The sequence below is a fragment of the Struthio camelus genome, chromosome 14 (assembly GCF_040807025.1).
Source record: "Struthio camelus isolate bStrCam1 chromosome 14, bStrCam1.hap1, whole genome shotgun sequence".
Classification (NCBI taxonomy): domain Eukaryota; kingdom Metazoa; phylum Chordata; class Aves; order Struthioniformes; family Struthionidae; genus Struthio; species Struthio camelus.
The window spans coordinates 14,751,291-14,770,609 of NC_090955.1; the positions used below are offsets into that span (position 1 = coordinate 14,751,291).

General features: G+C 39.2%; 1 protein-coding gene across 1 annotated transcript; it reads right to left on the bottom strand.

Moving 5' to 3' along the window:
* Positions 1-179: 179 nt before the first annotated feature.
* On the bottom strand, positions 180-18,652 carry TMF1 (TATA element modulatory factor 1). Its single transcript, XM_068907089.1, has 17 exons — positions 18,341-18,652; positions 14,865-16,105; positions 12,850-12,953; positions 11,844-11,970; positions 11,100-11,205; positions 10,322-10,464; positions 9,626-9,792; positions 9,296-9,452; positions 8,697-8,789; positions 7,709-7,865; positions 6,894-7,086; positions 6,489-6,558; positions 6,313-6,405; positions 5,563-5,673; positions 4,782-4,928; positions 4,312-4,437; positions 180-3,467 (listed from the first exon to the last, which is right to left on the bottom strand). The coding sequence occupies exons 1-17, from the start codon at positions 18,480-18,482 to the stop codon at positions 3,324-3,326; spliced, it is 3,321 nt and encodes a 1,106-aa protein (XP_068763190.1). The 5' UTR covers positions 18,483-18,652; the 3' UTR covers positions 180-3,323.
* Between the last annotated feature and the right edge of the window lie 667 nt (positions 18,653-19,319).

The window sequence follows — 19,319 nt, forward strand, 5'->3', positions numbered from 1 at the left end:
CAGACTACCGCAACTCTAGTTAAATTTGAGGTATACCGATATATCCGACAGCCCTTCCCACCCCTAGTAATATATATATATATATTTTTTTCATAGTGGTAGGTTCATACATCCTCCCCCCCCCCAAAAAAAAAACCCCTCGAATTATCTTAAAACCTGTGTCAAAGAGAACCAGAGCACACTGTTAGCATAAAAGTTTATTTTACCCTAACCCATGGTTTATACAGTTTATACACATTTATACACATTTTACAACTAGAAACTAACGGGTCCATTTTCACCGTGCAATAATCAATTTTGTTTCATATTCAAGATCATTAAAGCCCTTAGCAAAACATACTTACACAAATTGTAACGAACTTGTCTTCTAACAGGACAAAAAGATTAATAAAAATATTCCTTTCGTGTGCAGATATACAGGATTTTGAACATTTGCTCCTTTGTTCATAAAGGAGGCAGCCCGATGCCCAGAGCGAGCGTGCAAGCAGTCAACCTCCACTCAAGCCGCACCCAACACCCATCAACCCACCAGTGGAAGCGTTTCCACCGTCTTCCCCAGACTGGGGGATAAGCCCCATTTAAGCAGCATATTTGGAGTAAGCCTTTAAATAAAATTTCTTTATGCTTGCCTATGAAGTGAAAACGAGGTATAAATTAGCTGCTTGAACAAGGTATTTTAAAATAATAAATCTAAATGGAAGCGGGCATCAGTCTCTGACTTCCTTCTGCACATGTTACTTTTCTAGGCAATTTCAGTAATAGCAAAGAACTTAAGGTGTCCTGGCAGACATTAATGTTAATGTTTCTTCAAAACAAGCATGCCAAAATTATAATCAAAGATAATCAAAATAGAGAACACTTAGAACACTAGGCTACTTTCCAGCAGCTACTTTGTTTTCTAAGGCTTTGATGATTAAGATGCAGTAAGCCACTTGATTCTGATGTGCTAGTAAAAGGTTGTACTGAAAGGGGATAAAGAATCCAAAAATAGTCAAGTCAATTTAAATATTTACATCTACTTTTGTAAAATTTAAAAATCTAATATATTTGACAAGTGCTTTTATATCTAAAACAGTTAATGCTGAGGGCATGTTAAAGTTTCTCATTTACCTAAGCTCTTCCTGGAAATCAAAGATAGCCTGACACGTATTTGCAGAAATCCAAAACTGCACCTGCATCCGTCCTTAAAAAAGTATCTACTCACACATTACACATGAAACATTATCTTCAGAAACTATTGGCAGTAATACATTTAAATAAAAGTTATATCCTTAATTTTTTGAAAAAAATCCTCCATTTGTTTCTCAAGACTGCATTAAAAAAAAAGAAAGACAAACCAACAAAACAAAAAACCAAACCCACACACAAAAAAACGCCCAGTGTCTTCACAATTTATTGATTCAGTGCAATAGAAAACTGCTGGATCAAATTACTATTTGGTACCCTAAAAATCTAACCTTTCTAAAAATTTGGTTTATTAAAAATGGCTGAATTTCTAACAGTTGGACATCGTAATTTTGACCAATTTAACACAGAGCAAATCAGTAAGTTCCAACAAGTGGAACGTGTGTGTGTGTGTGTATTTTAAACTCACAGCAACCAAGCAAACTGAAATATGAAAGTAAAGCATTAATTTTTGGTCTTTGAGAGAAAAAATAGTTTCACCTTGGTTTCCAAAAATGAAACTAAGATATTAAGATTCTTTGCCACCTCAGCAGGGGGGGGAGAAGAAGAGTCCTGTATTTTAGTAAAGCAGTTAAAATTTCTATTACAGACTGGAAGTAAGACTATTTTTAGTGTTCTTACTCTATTGCTTCACTGAAATCCTCAGAATGTCAGTCTGAATCTCAAACTGGACTAGACTTTTCCACAGAGGTACCCCTGCCTATGAAACTCCAGAGACTAATGGTTCTCGCAAGCAGAAATAAATCCCTAATGTATGCAGAAACATTGTACTCCTTAGGCTCTTCTCCAGAAGCAATTTCTCCACATTCACATTCTTTTGTCTCTTTCAGTTCGCTGAACACACAAGCAGGAACAGAGTGCTCTAACACAAACTACAATGCACACAGATGCAAAAGGAACTTCTCTCAACAGAGACGTCTAAGGGTATGATGAGCAAAGAATTTTAACTGCAGAGTATTTCACACGAATGCCTACCACTGCTAAAATTCTGAGATGTAGCGAAATATTTGCTGTCTGGAATGCAGAGAGGAAGCAGCAAGCTGCTTCCTCCAATTCTCAGCATTCCCAAGGGTCCCATTCAAAAGTTTCCTCTGACATGACCCAAAATGTAGCTAAATGTCAAGCTATGTGGATGCTATTTGACCAATACCTCACTTTAGGAATGGCATGAGAAATACTTTGCAGCCACTGGAGACCAGCTTGAGAACTATATTAAGTCACAGTACAGTTTTTCAAAAATCTACATCTTGTTCTCTATATACAAGGAGCAATTACATGAGAGTAGCAGTAATTACTTAATTTGAAAAAATTTGTATTTTTCTGCATTCTTTTCAACTTCTGTTTAAAAATCAGCATCAAACCATAGAACAAACACTGAATAGTCCAGATTTCTGGTGTTAAAAGTTAAACGCATTTAGAGTTACAAGCAGACCTGCTGTTTCTAGACAGCTCATGAGACATAGCACAAGCAGTAACTACAGATGAAGCAGTAACTGTAAGGTTTCAGCCTTGAGTCTCAAACTCTGCTTTGGAGGACTTAGATTAGTATAATGGCTGTTTTACACCAAGTATGTAAGAATAGAGAATCATCGTCCAAACGTGTTCAGAACGTGAAAGTACAAATCTGAGATTTTTCCCTTGATAAAAATATCTACTATTTAGGCTTTAGACAGAAAGCTACTGCTATTTTCTGTTATTAAAAACTATTTGATGAGATTTTAGAAAAAACACATTCCGAATATTTAAAAAAGACTTCTAATGTCGTTTTCATGAATAAAGAGTTTATGAATCAAGGGCTGCTTTAGTAAAAATCATGCCTTCCAGTGCCTTCCCCTCATGTGAGGTAACATTCAACCATCCAGTCTGCTGCTGTTTACAAGTAAAATGGTCCGCTGTTTAGTAAGAACTTAAATAAAGGGATGATTTTAAAAAAAGTCTTAAATATTGCACAAATAATTTAACTGCAGACAGTACAAGACACTGTTAAAGCATTGATTTTTGTCAACATATGAACTCTATAATATAGTCACACTTTCTATAATACAATTATTATTTTTACAAGACATTTAAATTGAGCATTTACATAAACAACTATCTTTACAATTTATCATATAATAATGTTAGAGTTCCATCAGGAGTTAATTTTGTCTTTGTTTTAGAAGTTCATCTATCTGAGTCTTGTACATGTTTTTCACATCTTCAAGATCTAGTCGGAGTTCTTCAGCCTCCTCTGCTTTCTCTCCATACATCTGAAGAATTGTATTGTATCTTTGATCCAAATCCTGCAACAACATGCAGTTTGTTATTGGGCTGTTGTCTTCAATTTTAAAAAAGGTGTGGGCTAGGACAGTGTATTATATCACTAAGGAAAATAAGCACAGCATTATTTCATCCAAGTATAACTGTTCCATAAGAACACACACAAACGCTAGAAAGACTTTATGCCTTGACTCACTGAATATGGCTGAATTTATGCTCTAGCTGTAAGAGGAAGAAACTCCAAAGGCAAAGGTTCTTGACTAAACTAGTGCTGGCTCCAGAAGACCTAGTGACTTCAGTGCCCTGAAATCCACCTGCTACAGCCATTAAGAAACATTTTAGCAAACTGCACTCAGTTTTATTACAGGAAGAAACGCAGTTGGTGAAATGTTTCACTTGGAAGTTTAACATCCTGCACTTACAGGACAATGATAATTTCCAAAAGTATTTCCAGTATTTCTTTTGTAAGTTAAGCGTTCAGAGGATTAAAATATATTTGTCCTATTAGCTGTATTGCAATTGTGCACTCACTCAGCTTCTGTGAGCTTTCATAAATCCATTATGTTTAATCAGAACATCCACTTCACCAGAGACAAGCCTTCCAGACCGCAAACGAAACAAACATCAAAATACACGTTCTCCCTGATTTAGTGTGCAATCCTATGTATAGTGCATATTTCTGTATTTTGAAGTGACTACCTAGTCATAGAGTAGGCATCATCATATTCTATTATGTATATTAAAAAACCAGGACGTTTAGCCATTTATTTGATTAGGAACACATTTCAATATAATCCTAAATTGACAGAGGTGATATTAAACAAACATGTCCATTTTACATCAGATTTACAGTACAAATAAACTTACCTTTAACTGTGCACGTAATTTTGGTATTTCCTTCACTTTCTCTTCAAGTTCGTCATTTTGATTTGTTAATTTAACAAGTTCTTCTGCCATTATTGATCGTGTTTTTTCAAGGTTTCCAATTTCCAGCTAAGGTAAACACATTTAACAATCAGGAGTAGGAAAGAACTTACCATATTTGTAACCTAAGGATCAACATATTTTGATACAGTACTTAAAGGCTTTAAGTATCCTCTTTCTTCTCAATTCTGATCGGTGTTTTTCAGACAGGCAAGCAAATTTGCTCATCCCTACACAGAGCTACTCCAGTGGCTATTTTGATTAACAGAACTGCCATGGAAGGGGAAGAGTGAATGCACAGTGCTGTGAAGAACAGGGACCAAGCTTTCTGAACAAACAAACAAAAAAACTAATTGCATTAATCACTCCACTTACAAGTGCTGCATTCAGTTATATCTGAGTGACTACAGTACCTGTAGATGTGAAATCTCTCCCTCTCTTAGTTTTAACTGTGACTGAAGGTTTTCAATTATACTTGAACCTGCTCCCATCCTTATAGCATCATAAAGATTGTTCCCACTAGTAGATACTGGCCCAAATGAGTGATCATGAGGATCATCCTATAAGCAAAAGAACAGAGAACCTTAAGATTAGATCAAAAAAACACTTTGGAATCCTCCCTCTCCTAAAGTATTTTATTTAAAATTTAAAGTTAAGAGTATTACTAGGCAAGTATTTCAATGCTTAAAGTTTGTTTTTAAAACAAAAGCTTAAGATAAATAGGAACAATCTCAGGTAACTCCTTACTGACAAGTTATCACGTCAATACACAACTACCACTTAGCTTGGACACTGCTAACCCTATCTATAGGGAAGCAGCAAAAGACTTTGCACAAACCACAACAGTCAGTGACATCGCCTAGTGAGCAGGGGGGGGTGCTCCAAACCACGACTGCTGGTAAAAATAAATCAAGCTGATTTGACTCCCTCTGACCTATCATTGTTATTTAATTCCACTAGCTGAAATTGAATTTAGCACTTACGTAGTAAAAACTGTAGGTTCGTGCTCTCTTTCACAGATGCTCTATAATCATAGACATCCTGCAAGTTTTGGATGTCTCTGTACAGGAATTAACTAGTCTAAGACAAATATGCTCTTGAAAGGGTTTCATTTTCTAACTGACGAAAGTTTCTTGAGAAGCAAAAAAAAAAAAAAAAGCCTATCAAAAAAAGCTGAAAACTGATATATGATACCTGTGAGAGAAAAGATGTCTGAAGACCTGCCATGTCAACTCCACTTATGGAACTAGAGCGTGACATAGTTGGAGTACTTGAAACAGTTTCAACTGTAAATGACTTCCGATCCTTCAAGAAAAATAACACCAGTTAAAGAGGTAAAGAAAAAAGTTTACTGTAGATGGTGAAGTAAGAGACAATGTCCTTCCCTTTGAGATTTCTCACGTTTTACTAGCCTATTTTCCAAGCAGACTGACCTCTTTTACATTTGAATATCAACTGCTAATTAGCAGTTACAAAGTTACTGACTATTGAGGGCTGTTTTGTGACTTCAGCTGAAAAGCACATCGTTATGTTACACATACAGTCAAGTAAAACGCAAAACAGGAATTCAGGTGAGGCAGTGCCAATACTCTGATGAAAGATGGCAAGTAGCTTCAGAAGAAAAACCAGAGTCCCTGAGCATTCACAAACCAGAAGACTGAAACAATCATTATCCATGTTTTAACTCTTTGCAGGTTAAATAGAGAGAACATTACTCAAGACTCATTTCAGAGAATTTCACACAGGCACTGATTTAATTGGAACTAAAAGGCAGTCACAGTAAAGAAAAAGCCAAATCCCAAAGCCAAACACTTAGGTTATATACAGGTATATACTGCATTGTTCCAAGTCCGTTTTGTGGCTTGCAACAGCATCAGGTTCTAGGAACCTACTAGAATCACAATAGACCCTATAAGATTCAACAGAAGTGTCAGATTTTGGTACCTTCTCCTTTGCTGCTTCTTGCACAAAAACTGCCTTCTTTCTTTCCTGTTCGACTTTCATTTTCTCCATTTCTAACTGAGTGGCTAAGAGCATCTACAGAAACAAATATAATTTGTTAACTTCCTGACAGCTCAGACTGCAGTGATAACATAGCTTAAAGCTGAAATAGACAATACCTTTTCTTTCTTTGCATCTTCAAGGGTTTTTGCATACTCATCTTTGAGACCTTCTAGTTCAACCTCGTATCTATATAGAGGAACAAAAGAGGTAGAGAAAGTCAGCAAGTATCTTGCGTTTGTTTTAGGTTCATGTTGTTTTAAAATAAACAGAGCTGCAATATGTGAAAGTGATATGAAAGTAACGTGCTTCAGACAATCAATCTCCAGTATGAAACAGTTTTGTTAAGAAGGTGCGCAACTGTATCAGTAGTTGTCAACACTTTGCACAGTAGTATCAACACTCAAGAAGTCGAGTCTTCCAACCTGAAGCCAAAGAGATCTGCTGAAGTGGGTTAAGTGAGACGGCATATTCCATTTCACTACAATTCTAAAGAAACACTATTAACCAAGAACCCAACTCACCTACTGTTTTCACTTTCCATTTTCTTCAGTCTGGTTCTCTCTGCTTCTAGTTGAGCCTGAAGACGAGCGTTTTCTTGCCTTAAAAGACTATTTTGAGATTCAGTAGAAGACACCTGAACTTTATTAGAAAGAAGTTCTTCTGTAGCAGCCCGTTCTCTCTCAGCAGCTGCTGCCAGAAGGGCTTGAGACTCACCTAAAATCAAGTAAAGAAAAATATAGAGTTTAACTTTTTGACCAGACATCTATAACTTGGGTCAATTATTCATGCATCAAAACGAAATTCAGGCCATTTTTGTCAGCTATGTCAGATGCAATTGGTGTGGGTGGATGGGTGGGTGTTTTTAAGAAAAAAAGTTCTGTTTTCTGGTGCAAAAGAAATTAAATATTTCCCACCATACAGTGAGAGGTACACAGCAATGCAGAACGAGGAGACTTCATATCATACTCTTAGAACGCTATATATCACAACAGAGAACCTCCAGAGAAAACCTACCTTCTTTAGCTCCACCTTTTAGTTATCTTTTTATTCATTTCAAATAATAGATTGCTACTGTATCAAGCAGTATGTCTCATTACCTACAATATTAAGTTCTGCTTTGTGTTCTAAAGAGAATCAGTGAATTACCTATTCAAGAATTTTGGCAGAATATCCAACATACAATGGTTACGGGAAAGCATTTGGGCCCACCTTTGTTGACCCCCTGCTGTATACTTTGGGCAAATATCAGGCTCTTAATTTACCTACCACTATCTCACATCTTAAATCAAGAGTCTCTCAGTTCAGTAAAAGCTAAAAAAAAAAAAACAAACCTTACCAAGTCTGTCAGAAAGGTTCTTTTCCAATTTTTCCCATGAGGAGGTTTGAGCTCCCAGTGTGGCTTGCAAATTTTCTATCTGCCGGAGAAGCGGCCGTGTAGCAGATGTAACACTTTGACTCAGTTCTTGATTCCGACTCTCTGCTTCTTGAAGTCTCTGAAATCATAAATTAAATATAATTAAACTTTGAAATTGTACTATGGATTAAAATGTTATCACAGAATTCAGTCAATTACATATCATTCACTTAACATTTTAAAAATCTGTGTGTTCAAACTGGCAGTAAAGTACAAAATCCCAAAACGTAAGTGCAACATTTTTAGATACAATGATAGAACAACAGATCAAAAAGTTACATTTCAGGAGCAGGAGGGCAATTTATCTGATATCATGGTTGAGCACCGACACCTTAAGTTTCACAGATTGATTAAAAAAAACCTGACTTCGCAAGTTATCAGTTCATACCTGACAGTCTACTAAAGATTCAAACAAAACATGAATAATGTCCCTGAGCTAGGTGACTTCCCTCCTTTTTTAAACTCTCTACACAACATTCAAGTATTATCACCTTCATTTCCAACCCCAGACAAACCCTTCTGTGGTCTAACATGTTCTGTTATTCAGCTGACTTTTCCCTCCGGACCCAGGTGAAGCATTTTGCCAACAACCTATTCTCTGGACTCTAGGATCAAGAAAGGCTAAAAGCTAATGAGACATTCAAAACAAAGAAATTTTACAGGATGATCACAATCTTAATGACTATACTTTGTCTCATGCTAAAAGGATAGCATTAAGTTTTAAAAGTGTCATGAAAATTCTGATTTTGCTTTCAATTTTATTGTTCTTCCACATGGGACATATTCCAAAGGTAACCAGTAGAAAAAAACCTTATCCTTTAGACTATTAAAGTCAGGCTAGCATTTTATAATCAGTTTTTAGACACTCTCCTTACAGATATGAGATGGTACCGTCTATTTGCTACAGTACCTGTTGTAGTTCACCGATTTCCTGACGTAAATAGTCTTCCCTTCTTGCCGCCTGCTGTTCTGCACGCTGCAGCGCTAGCCTCAGGTCTGCCACCTAAATAAACAAGACAGATTGACACTTATCTCTTGCCTAAAATTATAGTACCATCTATTCTTTGCTACAGTCCTATACCATTTGTAACCAGTTAGACAGGACAGACCTGTCTACAAGTTAAAGGCTTGATTGAGTTTTGCACGCACAGTGTTCCACTAATTTATCCATCACGGGACAATACCATCCAAGTTAACTTCTTGAACTTCTGCATCAGGACAAGAACAATACTAACTTAACGCACAGCCTGGCAGAGTCATTTTATTTAGACAAGTAAAATTTAAAAGATACTTTTAAATTAAAGATAAAGTTTTAATGCTTAGCACAACTACCACTAGAAAATGGATTGATTCACAGGGAAAAAAAATTAATTCTACAGGGTATTGCTAACTACACAAAAACAAGCTCCATCTTATATTTTATTTGGCTTATTAAGGCAGATGGACACACCATCGAAGCACACTCATCTGTTCAAACAGAAAGCTTTATTCACCACATTTAAGACCTACCTGAATTGCTAAAGCTTCTTGTTGTTGCCGTGCCTCATCCTGGGCCTTTTCCAAAGCTAAACCAAGTTCTTCTTTTGCCTTCATTTCCCGACTTAGGGCTGCTTCCTGTGCCTCACTATCCTTTGTAGCATTAGCTTTATGAAGATCTGCAAGTTCCCTGGGGAGAAAAGAATGCAGTGCTTCTTACAGTTTATACAATACCAATAATGACTTTGTGAATAACTTCTTGATCGTGTATCATTTTAACATCTCGCAAGCACAGCACAAGGAATAGAAACGAAGCAAAAGCTGAATGTACGCTTGAAGACAGGCACACAAATATTTGCTTACTTGTATGCACTATCAAGTGCTGCCTGGACACTTCTGTTCCGCTCTTCAAGATCTTCCACCTCTGCCTGAAGTTTACCAAGATCCTTTTCTTGTCGCTCTACAACACTGTTCAGTTGTTTAATGCTGTCTCGATGCTGCTTCTCAAGATCTTCCTTGCCATCAAGTACCTATTAGAGCACAAAAAGGAAGTGTCAAACTAATTACAGCACATGGGGTAGACCATACCATCTGAGCAAGAGTAACGCTAACTGTGGTAGGTTATTCAGGATGAAGTTACACGCAAATGACTAAACTGATCTAACGCTTTGCAGAAAGAGAAAGGTTTTGCTTCCCTGTCTCCCCAGCCGACACTTTGCTGATTTGAGTTTGTGAATTACATTTGGTCAGCCCATTACCTGCTTAGAGTGCAAGTGCACACCAGAGCAAGTGCAAGCAAGCAGCAGGAATGGGATGGGACTGCAGCGCTAGTGGGAGGAAGCTGTTAGTTTGGCTCAGTCAACGCTGGGTGTAAGGTTACCTAAAAATCAGTCTAAACTGCCTTGAAATTGCTCTCTGGGAGAATGCATCCCGAAATCACATCCCAAGGTTCCGAGAATCTGAATTTGAGAAGTCTCCAAGAAGTCATACTATCTAAAACCTTCCAAAAAGCCTACCCTGCAGCTAATCTAAAAAGGCTTTTCAAAAATAATTTCTCACCTGTTTTAAATGCTGCAATTCCTCTTCCAGTTCCTTAATCTTTTTGTTCTGTTTTGTGTTAGTGTTTTCTCTCTCTTTCTCCTTCGCTCTTAGTTTCTTAATAATGTTGGAATTGTGCAACTGCTGTTTGGAAAGCTTTTCTCCTATGAAGAAAATGCACATAAAGTTAGTGCGTACTGCCTATCACCGTACGAACTGATTCCATTCACACCTGCCCTGCTTCCCAGCCTCATCAAAAATAATAATGAAATGTATATCAAAGTACTGACGCTTACATTTTTTTCATGTAAGTTTTGAATCTAGCTAATCTTGACATGACCTCACTACGCTAACTTATACTATGACAGGGTAGGCAGTGAAAAGCTTTGAAAGTGAAAAAAACTTAGTGCACCATAACAGGAGAAAAAGCATGTTATGACATTTCATTTAGTAAATATATTTCACTTCCAAAATTAAAAAGAAGTAAGGGAGATACTGTAGAAACACCTCGAATAATGCGGTGATCAAATTTCACCTAAATGGTGCATGCATAGCTGTATTGCATCCTGGTTTTAACTACAGCATCTTTAATAAATGCTGCAGGAACTACCTCTCCAGCCATCTATATTTGACTGATCCTTCCCAACGGTCTTATGCTATTAAACATTTTAAAAGTTTAGACATATCTGACATGCCTCAGATAATGTATTTTTCCTAACAGAAAGAAGGCTCATATGTGAGGACAGTACTTTTCAAGTTATTCTACAAACTTTTTATATTAAAAATCTTTAATTCCCACCTTCTTCCATTAATCCTTTGATTTGCTCATCTTTTTCTTTCAGTAATTCAGCAGTTTCATTACAATTAAGTCTAGTAGCCAATTCTTCTTTAACATTCTTTACTTCCTAAATAATAGAACAAAATATTTAGGACCACTTATTTACACACACACATATACACATCAATGCACAGTAAATTACACTGATCACCTTTTCCTTCTTCCCCCTACCCCAAAAGGCTCCTCTTAATATCAGGAAAAAAAATTTAAATTCCATAAACTTTGCTGTTGCAGAGTTCTTTTTCTCATTTCAAACAAATCCTGCATCAGCCCTTATCTTTCCTACTGGTGAATCATCCAAAGAAGCCATTCCATTCTTTGCCACCTCCCTCCGTTCCCCAGCTATTCCTGTCCCTCAAGCCAAAACAAATACATCTGTGGACACACAAGGTAAAATGAAATAGGTAACATGAGATGAGAGGATAAACCTTTGTTTCCCCCCCCCCCCCCTTTCCAAGCGACTGACTACCTTTAACTTCACTAATTTCCTAATACAGTTCACAATGTGGCTGCAAGAACACACGTGTCAACACAAGGAAGTAACAAGCAGCCTGGAAGGCCAAGATCAGCTTATGCTAGTTTACAATTCCATGAAATGGCACCTGTCAGTCTCGTGCCTTTCCCTAGCATAATTTTTATGGCTTTCCTTCAAGAAATTTATTTCTCATCTAAAATCAACATTGACTCCACTGAAAATCCGATTACCTTTTTAGCGGTATCTCTTTCTTTGCATGCAAGCTGGAGCTTCTTTTCAGCATCTGCTATTCGCTGAGCAAACTCCTCTTTAAGAGATGAAATGCTACTGTTCTCTTCTTTCATTCTAAACATTTCACTAATTTAAAATTAACATTTCAGAACAGTTTCATGGTTATCTGACATTTCAAACAGCTTGTAAAAGGTGGTCTTAAATGTTTTCGAAGTAAGTTTATATTTTTACACACTTTAACCACAAGTCAAAAAACATGCCCATATTCAAAGTCAGAATCAAAGTTCTTCATTAATTCAGTAATTTACTAGTGAAAACAAGGAAATACTAGATCTACCAGAAATGTTTTGCCCATTAATCAAGTTCTTTCAAATTAACCTCTCAGGCTACATCATATCAAAGGCAAATGAGGATATGTATTTTTAAGTTAAGATCAATTTAGTCCTTAAATAGTATCTTCACATATTATTTATAAACTTTTAAACCTAATATTTGATAGGCAAGCTGATAAAACCAGCTTTTCATTTTTCCCTTTTAATTTCAACTGAATTAAATCACAAACTCAGGTTTTTCCTACAAACAGCCCTTCTACCACGCTTTCAGAACCTACTACAATTAAAATGTAAAGACTTGCTTTTGTCAGCAAATTACTTAGTAAATTGAGAAGTCAGTCTCCCTTAACAGACCGTTTCCAGGCTTATAACAAAGATCTTTATTAACATCCAAATCTGACTCTGCACCTTCTCGTTCCTACCGCTTAATAAGTAAAAGCTCTCATCAGCCTTTCCAGAAGAGGTTCACCTCCCAAGAAATAACGTCATTAAAAAACCATCACGGCACATGCAACCTTTACTTCTACCTTTCCCAAACAGCACACACCATTTGCAACCTTTGCTCTCGTTATAAGTACTTGATTTTCCATACTTTCTACTGTTTCTCTTACAGTAAAGTTAGAGTTACGCCCAATACAGCTACACCCAACGCTGTTTATATTTTCATACTTACTCTTTTAGGTTATCATAAGCTTCTTCCAGGCGTGCCTTTTCTTTACTAGTACTTAATAATTGTATTTCCCTCTTCTCCAGTTTCTCCGTCAAGGAATCAATCACCTGGATGTTTTTTTTTTTTTACAGATAAAGATCAGATGAATGAGACAATTAAATCACAAGAGATGGAGGCTCCCCCTTTCCCCCCACCATTCCCTCCCGACACTATTTTAGAGCTGAAGTTCTCCATGTTTTTAGAGATGTGAAGTAAAAATCAGTGAATCATACCATGCTTCTGCCATAATAACTTAGAACTAAGCAATATCTGAAAATAACTTATCTCTTTCTAGAGTTTTAACAAAAATCGCCACTAAGCGAGCACACGTGGCTCAGCTAAATTCCTCAACAAAAATATCAATGGCTATATTCAATTATGAATAGGTTTTTTTAAACATAGCCTATAAAACTATAGTTAACATTAGCCATTAAGACTCCCACTGTGTTCTTCATACCAGTCTTTATAGAGTCAAAAAAAAAGTTTACATTGCAAAAGATCTCTTCTGTGAAATGTCAGCACAGATCAGAACAACATCGACAGGAGAGGAAAGCAAACTTTCAGGCATGGTCAGGAACTCTTAACTTGCATCAGTCAACGTTATCTCTTAATACCAAATTATGAGAAATAAAGCAAATATGCAAATACACACATACAAAGCATTCTGTAAACACGTAGCTCGTTAGCAGCCAACAAAGGATAAAATCTGTGGTGGTCCAGTATCAATATTTCCAAAGTTAGGAAAGTCTGTGTATAATAGTTCATGACCATGCAGTTTCCTCAGGAATTTACACTGACATTCTGTACAACTTACAAAAAAAATGCTTTCCTTAAAATAAAAATTATTTTAGGAGTTTTATGAACTCTCATAACCAACTGCTTTCCCCTGCTACTTATCAGTAACAGCATCACTATTGCAAATATGCCTACAGGGCAAGGCTAAGATTCGGGCCCAGCTATGTCACATATTATACAAACACATTATGAGCAAAACAAAACCCAGAAAACAGAGCAAAGCATGTCACAGGTGCTCAGAATTTAAAAACAAAAAAGGGGGATAGGAAAGCGATGGAAAGAAGTAGTTCACACAACACACAAGCAGCACTGAAAAAAAAAAAAATCACACTTCCTCATAGCTCCACTGTAGCTCTCCACGCACTTGAGTATTCAACCCCTCACCATATTTCTAGCCACTCCATCTATTTAAATTAACCATTCACAATTCATTTCATCTATTCACTATCGACCACTATGCTTCCCCTCTTCCTTAAAAAGCATAACATACCTCCTCTTTCAAAGGAAGGTTTCTGCTAATAACAAACATGAATTTACCTAGAAAAGAGGAGTTAGTTGCACTAAGCTAATACTATTTTTCATGTACCCTCAAAGAACACTGCTCTGTAATGAATAGTGGGTTTAGCATGATTTCATTAAAAAATTTCAAAATATGACTCCTAAAATTCTAGCTATCACAAAGCCACTAGTATACGCAGGCATGCATAAGAAGAGAAAATATTAGCAAAATTATATAAAACACAATGTAATTTTGATAATTTGTAAGCCCATGGGGAAAAAAAGGCTTGCAAAATACGTATCTTGATTACTGCTGAAATATTAAAGGTCCATAATTTAGAACAAAATATGTCAAGGAATCGCCTCTGTCTCCTCCAGAAAAAATAACTGACATCAAAATAATTAAAATGATACATCTGACTCTTACCAAGAGTACCTGTTTGCCAGCAGTACTCATAATTCACAAGTACTGATAACGGTACCTACATGAAACCCAGAACGCTTTCACTAGGACTCGAGCGTTCTTCCACTGCAGAACACCAAGGACAGGTTCCGTTTGTTTTCTAAACAAAGTAAGTTAATGCAGCATCAACTCACTCAAACAAGGTGAAGCTAATACCTAACGAGATGAGAGGAGCTTCATTAGTAACTAGGGGGTGCTTTTGCATAACATGTTTTACGGTTACCTTTTTAAGCTCTTGCTTTTCGGCCTCCTCTTCAAGCAGTTTTTCAACAGCTTCCTGCTGCAACAGACTCTCCTCTTTCACAGTCTGTTCTTCATCAGCTGGCACAGTAGCAAGCAAAACATCTGGCTGCTCAGAATTAACAGGAGTTGCGCTTCTCCCACTCTCTTCCATCTCAGCTTCCTCAGCATGTAAAATAGGAGTGTCATTCACATCTTCACATTTACTTTTCATGGGATCAACCATTTCTGTCTTTGGTGCAGGAGGAATGACAGTGACAGATGCTGAAGCACAAGCCCTACCTGATAACTCATCATCTGAATTTATTTCACTTACACTTCTGCTATCTAAAGATTGCACACTAAATGAATCAATTCTTTCAAAAGCATCAGAGGAGCCGCAGCTTTCAGTCAGTTTTTGAAAGTCATCTAAACGATTATAATCTGCACAAGCAGACGTAGATAAAAGCTGAAACGACGTCTGCATTAGATGAAGACTGGATTTCGAGTCTGCAGCTTCTTGTCTTGAACTTGCGGAGCTCTCACTTATTACACTTTCATGGTCTAAAACTTCAATATCACTAGTTGTGGATGTCCCTGAGGAGAAAGTGCTAATTGGAGGTGAAGGTGTATTGCTTTGCCTGTCCTCAGTTTTTTGCTCCTTAGCTTCCAAACCCACGTCTTTTGTACCTGCATTAAACGATTGCGAAGTGCTAGCCAGTGCACCTCCTGCTCCATCCCTCCCTCCACTGGATTTTTCATTAACAGCCTCTTCAGGTACCTTCAAATTCAGAGCAGACACCTTTTTGTCAGTAACTTCATTTGTGCTTTCTTCAGGCTTGGCATGAGATTCAAGCACAGAATTCTCTTCTAACTTCTCCTGGGGAATATCAGGGTTTTTCAACCTCTGTAGGTCAGCTACAGAGGAATCTGTCACTTCCACCTCTGTTGTCACTGGTACTTCCAGCTGACTGGTGTGTAGAGATTCCTTCAAAGTGCTTTTCACCTCCTCTTTGGGTCGCTGGGATTTGGCTGGAGGTTTGGAAACCACTGGATTTTTCTGTATGCTCTGAACATCAGTTGGAGAGAGAAAGGCACTGAAGAAGTTTTCAGATTCATCTACTACTGTTCTCCTTACTGGCTTGGTGATTGCTGTTGGAGATATCGGCTGAGTCTGTGGTTCTGTATTTGAATTTAAACCCCAGGAAGATGTATCCCATCCTCCACTTATAAGAGAATTTGTTCCTGAAACGAGAAAGAGACAGACATGCCTAGAACATTTAAAATGTATTATTTTCAATATCTGTCTTGTAGAAGAAATGTGTCCAATACCACATAACTTAAGTAAATACTGGCATAATTATAAATAGCTTTTTTTTTTTTTAAACTATTTCCTTATAGAGTTTGGAATTGATTTTTTTCGGACAAAGTAAAAGTAGTATAAGGGAGATATGAAACAGTTCAGACATTAGGTAGACAGAGACACCTCCAGAAAGTAAGACTATCCAAACGAAATCAGCTTCTTTCCTCCCTGCTACACACTAACTTGTGCAGAGGCAGAAAGAAACCATACACAAAGTATACCAGGAATTCCAAGATTGATGATTTCAGAAAGAAGATGGACAGAAGTTTCCAGGAAGGCCAAATGAGCCCTTTCAGCATTTTGAAAGCCAATTCTGAAGCCTAGTCAGGCACAAAAAGGAAACACGTTTCCTTTGTGAAGGGGACAAGGAAGAGGGAATGCGGAGTCCTGCTTCCTGTAGTGACAGGAGGCTAGTCAAAAAATCTGAAAAAATGAAGTTTAAAAGTAGAAAATTATAAAGATGATAAAGGGAGGAAACGCTTAAGAAGTTATCTGCCAGTACTGTACAGCAAAACACTTTACACACAATTACAGAATACAGAAAAAAAAAACAAACAAACTTTAAATATTTGCAAAATTTGGACTATGCCAAGGGTTCTGGCCCTTACAATTTCTTACAGTCTTCCAAATGCCAACTGCGGTATTGTTTCCCCTAAGCCATAACAGGAACAGCTCCAGTATGAAAAATGACAATCCACTTTTTTTTTTTTTTTTCTTAATTCGCTGCCATGTCTGGTTTGCAGCAGCAAAACTAAGATGACAGTCTCCTTCTTGCCCTGTGGAAAAACACTGAATCGAGAAGTTCTGAAGCTGCCCTAAACCTAAGCTAACAGTCAGTTACTGTTATCATATTTCTTGCAAGTTTTCCAAGACTTGTCAACAGCAAGGATAAGAAGAATTACAGCCTCAAATTTCAGTAGCATCCCAACTATTGTAACTGCAGAGTAAGAAAGATACACCAGTTTGCTATGCAAAAATGACTTCCAAATTTATTTTGAACCTACAAACATAATCTGGATAACATAACCATTTCAGGATACTTTAAAAAAAGCTTATTTCATGCAATAAGTAGCTGTTTCTTCATATGAATACACCAGCACAAAAACTTAGTTATAATATTTAAAGTGAACTACAACTCTAAGAAACTGTTAACACCTATCAGCCTCAAAATCTGAAATTCAGATAACAAATACTACGAACATCTGATTTATTACGACCTTCATGATTCAATAGCTTCAGCAAAAGCCCGCTGAGAAAAGTGTAAAACTTTTTTGGCTTCTTCTAAAACAAATACATTTTCCCTGATCTTTGCCACTTTCCTTACGAATTCCACAACTACTATGAACGCCGAGATAGGAGCAAAGCTTAAAAGTGGTCTGGACAATTTTAAAACGCTAAACAAACTAAGCCCTACGCAGCCCTCTTTACACAATTTTTGTAGTTTAATGAAACGCTATACTACCTAAGTGACCAAAGCCCCCTCGCTCCCACAAAGCGATGAAAATACGCCCAACCGAGCCCATGCTTTGCTAGGCAACCAACCTAGAAAACGCCATCCGTTGTTTCGGGTTTTGACTTTCAGGAGTCTCAGCTGCGAGGACACCCACAGTCATCCCCTACGCGGCTCCTACACAAAGTTGCACTGCCACTACGGACACTGATCCCGGGTGACTCAGTTTCCCGGCCTTTTCTCCGCTCGTTCCTATCGTAAAGGTATTGTTAACGGAAAAGCCTCTGTTGCGCAGGGGCTTCTTTCTGCTTGTTCGCGTCAAAGCGGCAGCGAGGGGCGGAGCGCCCCTTCCCGCCCCGCCGACGCCCGGCCGTCCGGGCCGCGGATTCACCGCCACCCAAAGAGGAAGCTCCGCAGGCTCAGGCGCACCTTTATGCTGCTCTTCGTGTCCGGAGGAGAGAAGCAACTCGCTCAAGAGAAAGAGCGCTTTTTTTTTTTTGTTTTTAATTACCGGGGCTGTTTTTGCCAGGGCAGAGGAGGCCGCTCTGCGCGGCGATAACCCTGCCGAGGGGGGGAAGGAGCCGGGGCACCGGTTCCCCCCACCTCACCCCGTCGCCCGGCTGCGGGCAGGTTGCGAGGAGGAAGGGGAGGCCGCGCCCGCGCCTACCGTCGCCGTAGTCGGGGATGACGGCGTCGGCCCAGGGCCCCTCCTCGGCCTGGATGTCCAGCACCCTGTCGATGGACTTCTGCGCCTGCGACAGCGCCTGCTTGGCGAAGCTGGACAGCTGCGAAGCGTTGAACCAGCTCATCCCCGCCGGCGGGGAGCGGCGCCTGAGGGCGGCCGGCTCCGCCGCCCCGCTCCTCCCGGCGGGCGGCCGTCGACGGGGGCAAGGGGGCTCGCAGCGCCCGGCCTGCCGCCTAGCGCGCCGCTCCACGTCGCACACACAGCCGCGCGCAGCCGCGGGGCTGCCCCTCCCCTTCCGCCTCGGTAGCCGTCATGGCGGAGCGGCTGCCCCTCCCCTTCCGCCTCGGTAGCCGTCATGGCGGAGGGCCGCTCCCACCCCCGCGCTGCCCGCCATGACGCAGGGCTGCCCCCAGCGCCGCAGCCCTCGCCCTGCTCCCGGAGGCCGCTCCGCCCTCCCCTTCTTTTGTGACAAATCTCCCTAACTCGATGGTGAAGTGACAGTTTAGCTGTAGCTGGCGGTTAGAGAGAGAGGCTTAACGCAAACAATCGGGCATATTCGCTTTTAAACCTCCGTTATCTAAAAATCATCGCCTTAAGCCCCACAAAAACAGGACCCTTGAACGCTTCGAACCGCTGGAGAAGCGTTGTGTGACCGGGGCTCCGCTCTAAAGCCCTTTCTGAGCGCTAGGTGGAGACAGGGCAGTCGCAATTTGTTACCACCACAGGAAAACAGCATCTTCTGAACTTAGACCTGGTCCAGCATTAAAAATATCCGTGTCCTCACTGCTTCCACACGCAGCGCGGGGCCACGGAGAGCGCGTGAAACGGCGCGTGCGCGTCGAGCGCGGTAACAGAACCGGTGCTGATGTCGGTGAGGGGCTTGTGTCGTGCGGTGCTTAAAGATCTCAGACTACAGCAGCCAAATCACGCACTACATTTTTTACTCAAGGTTATAAACGCT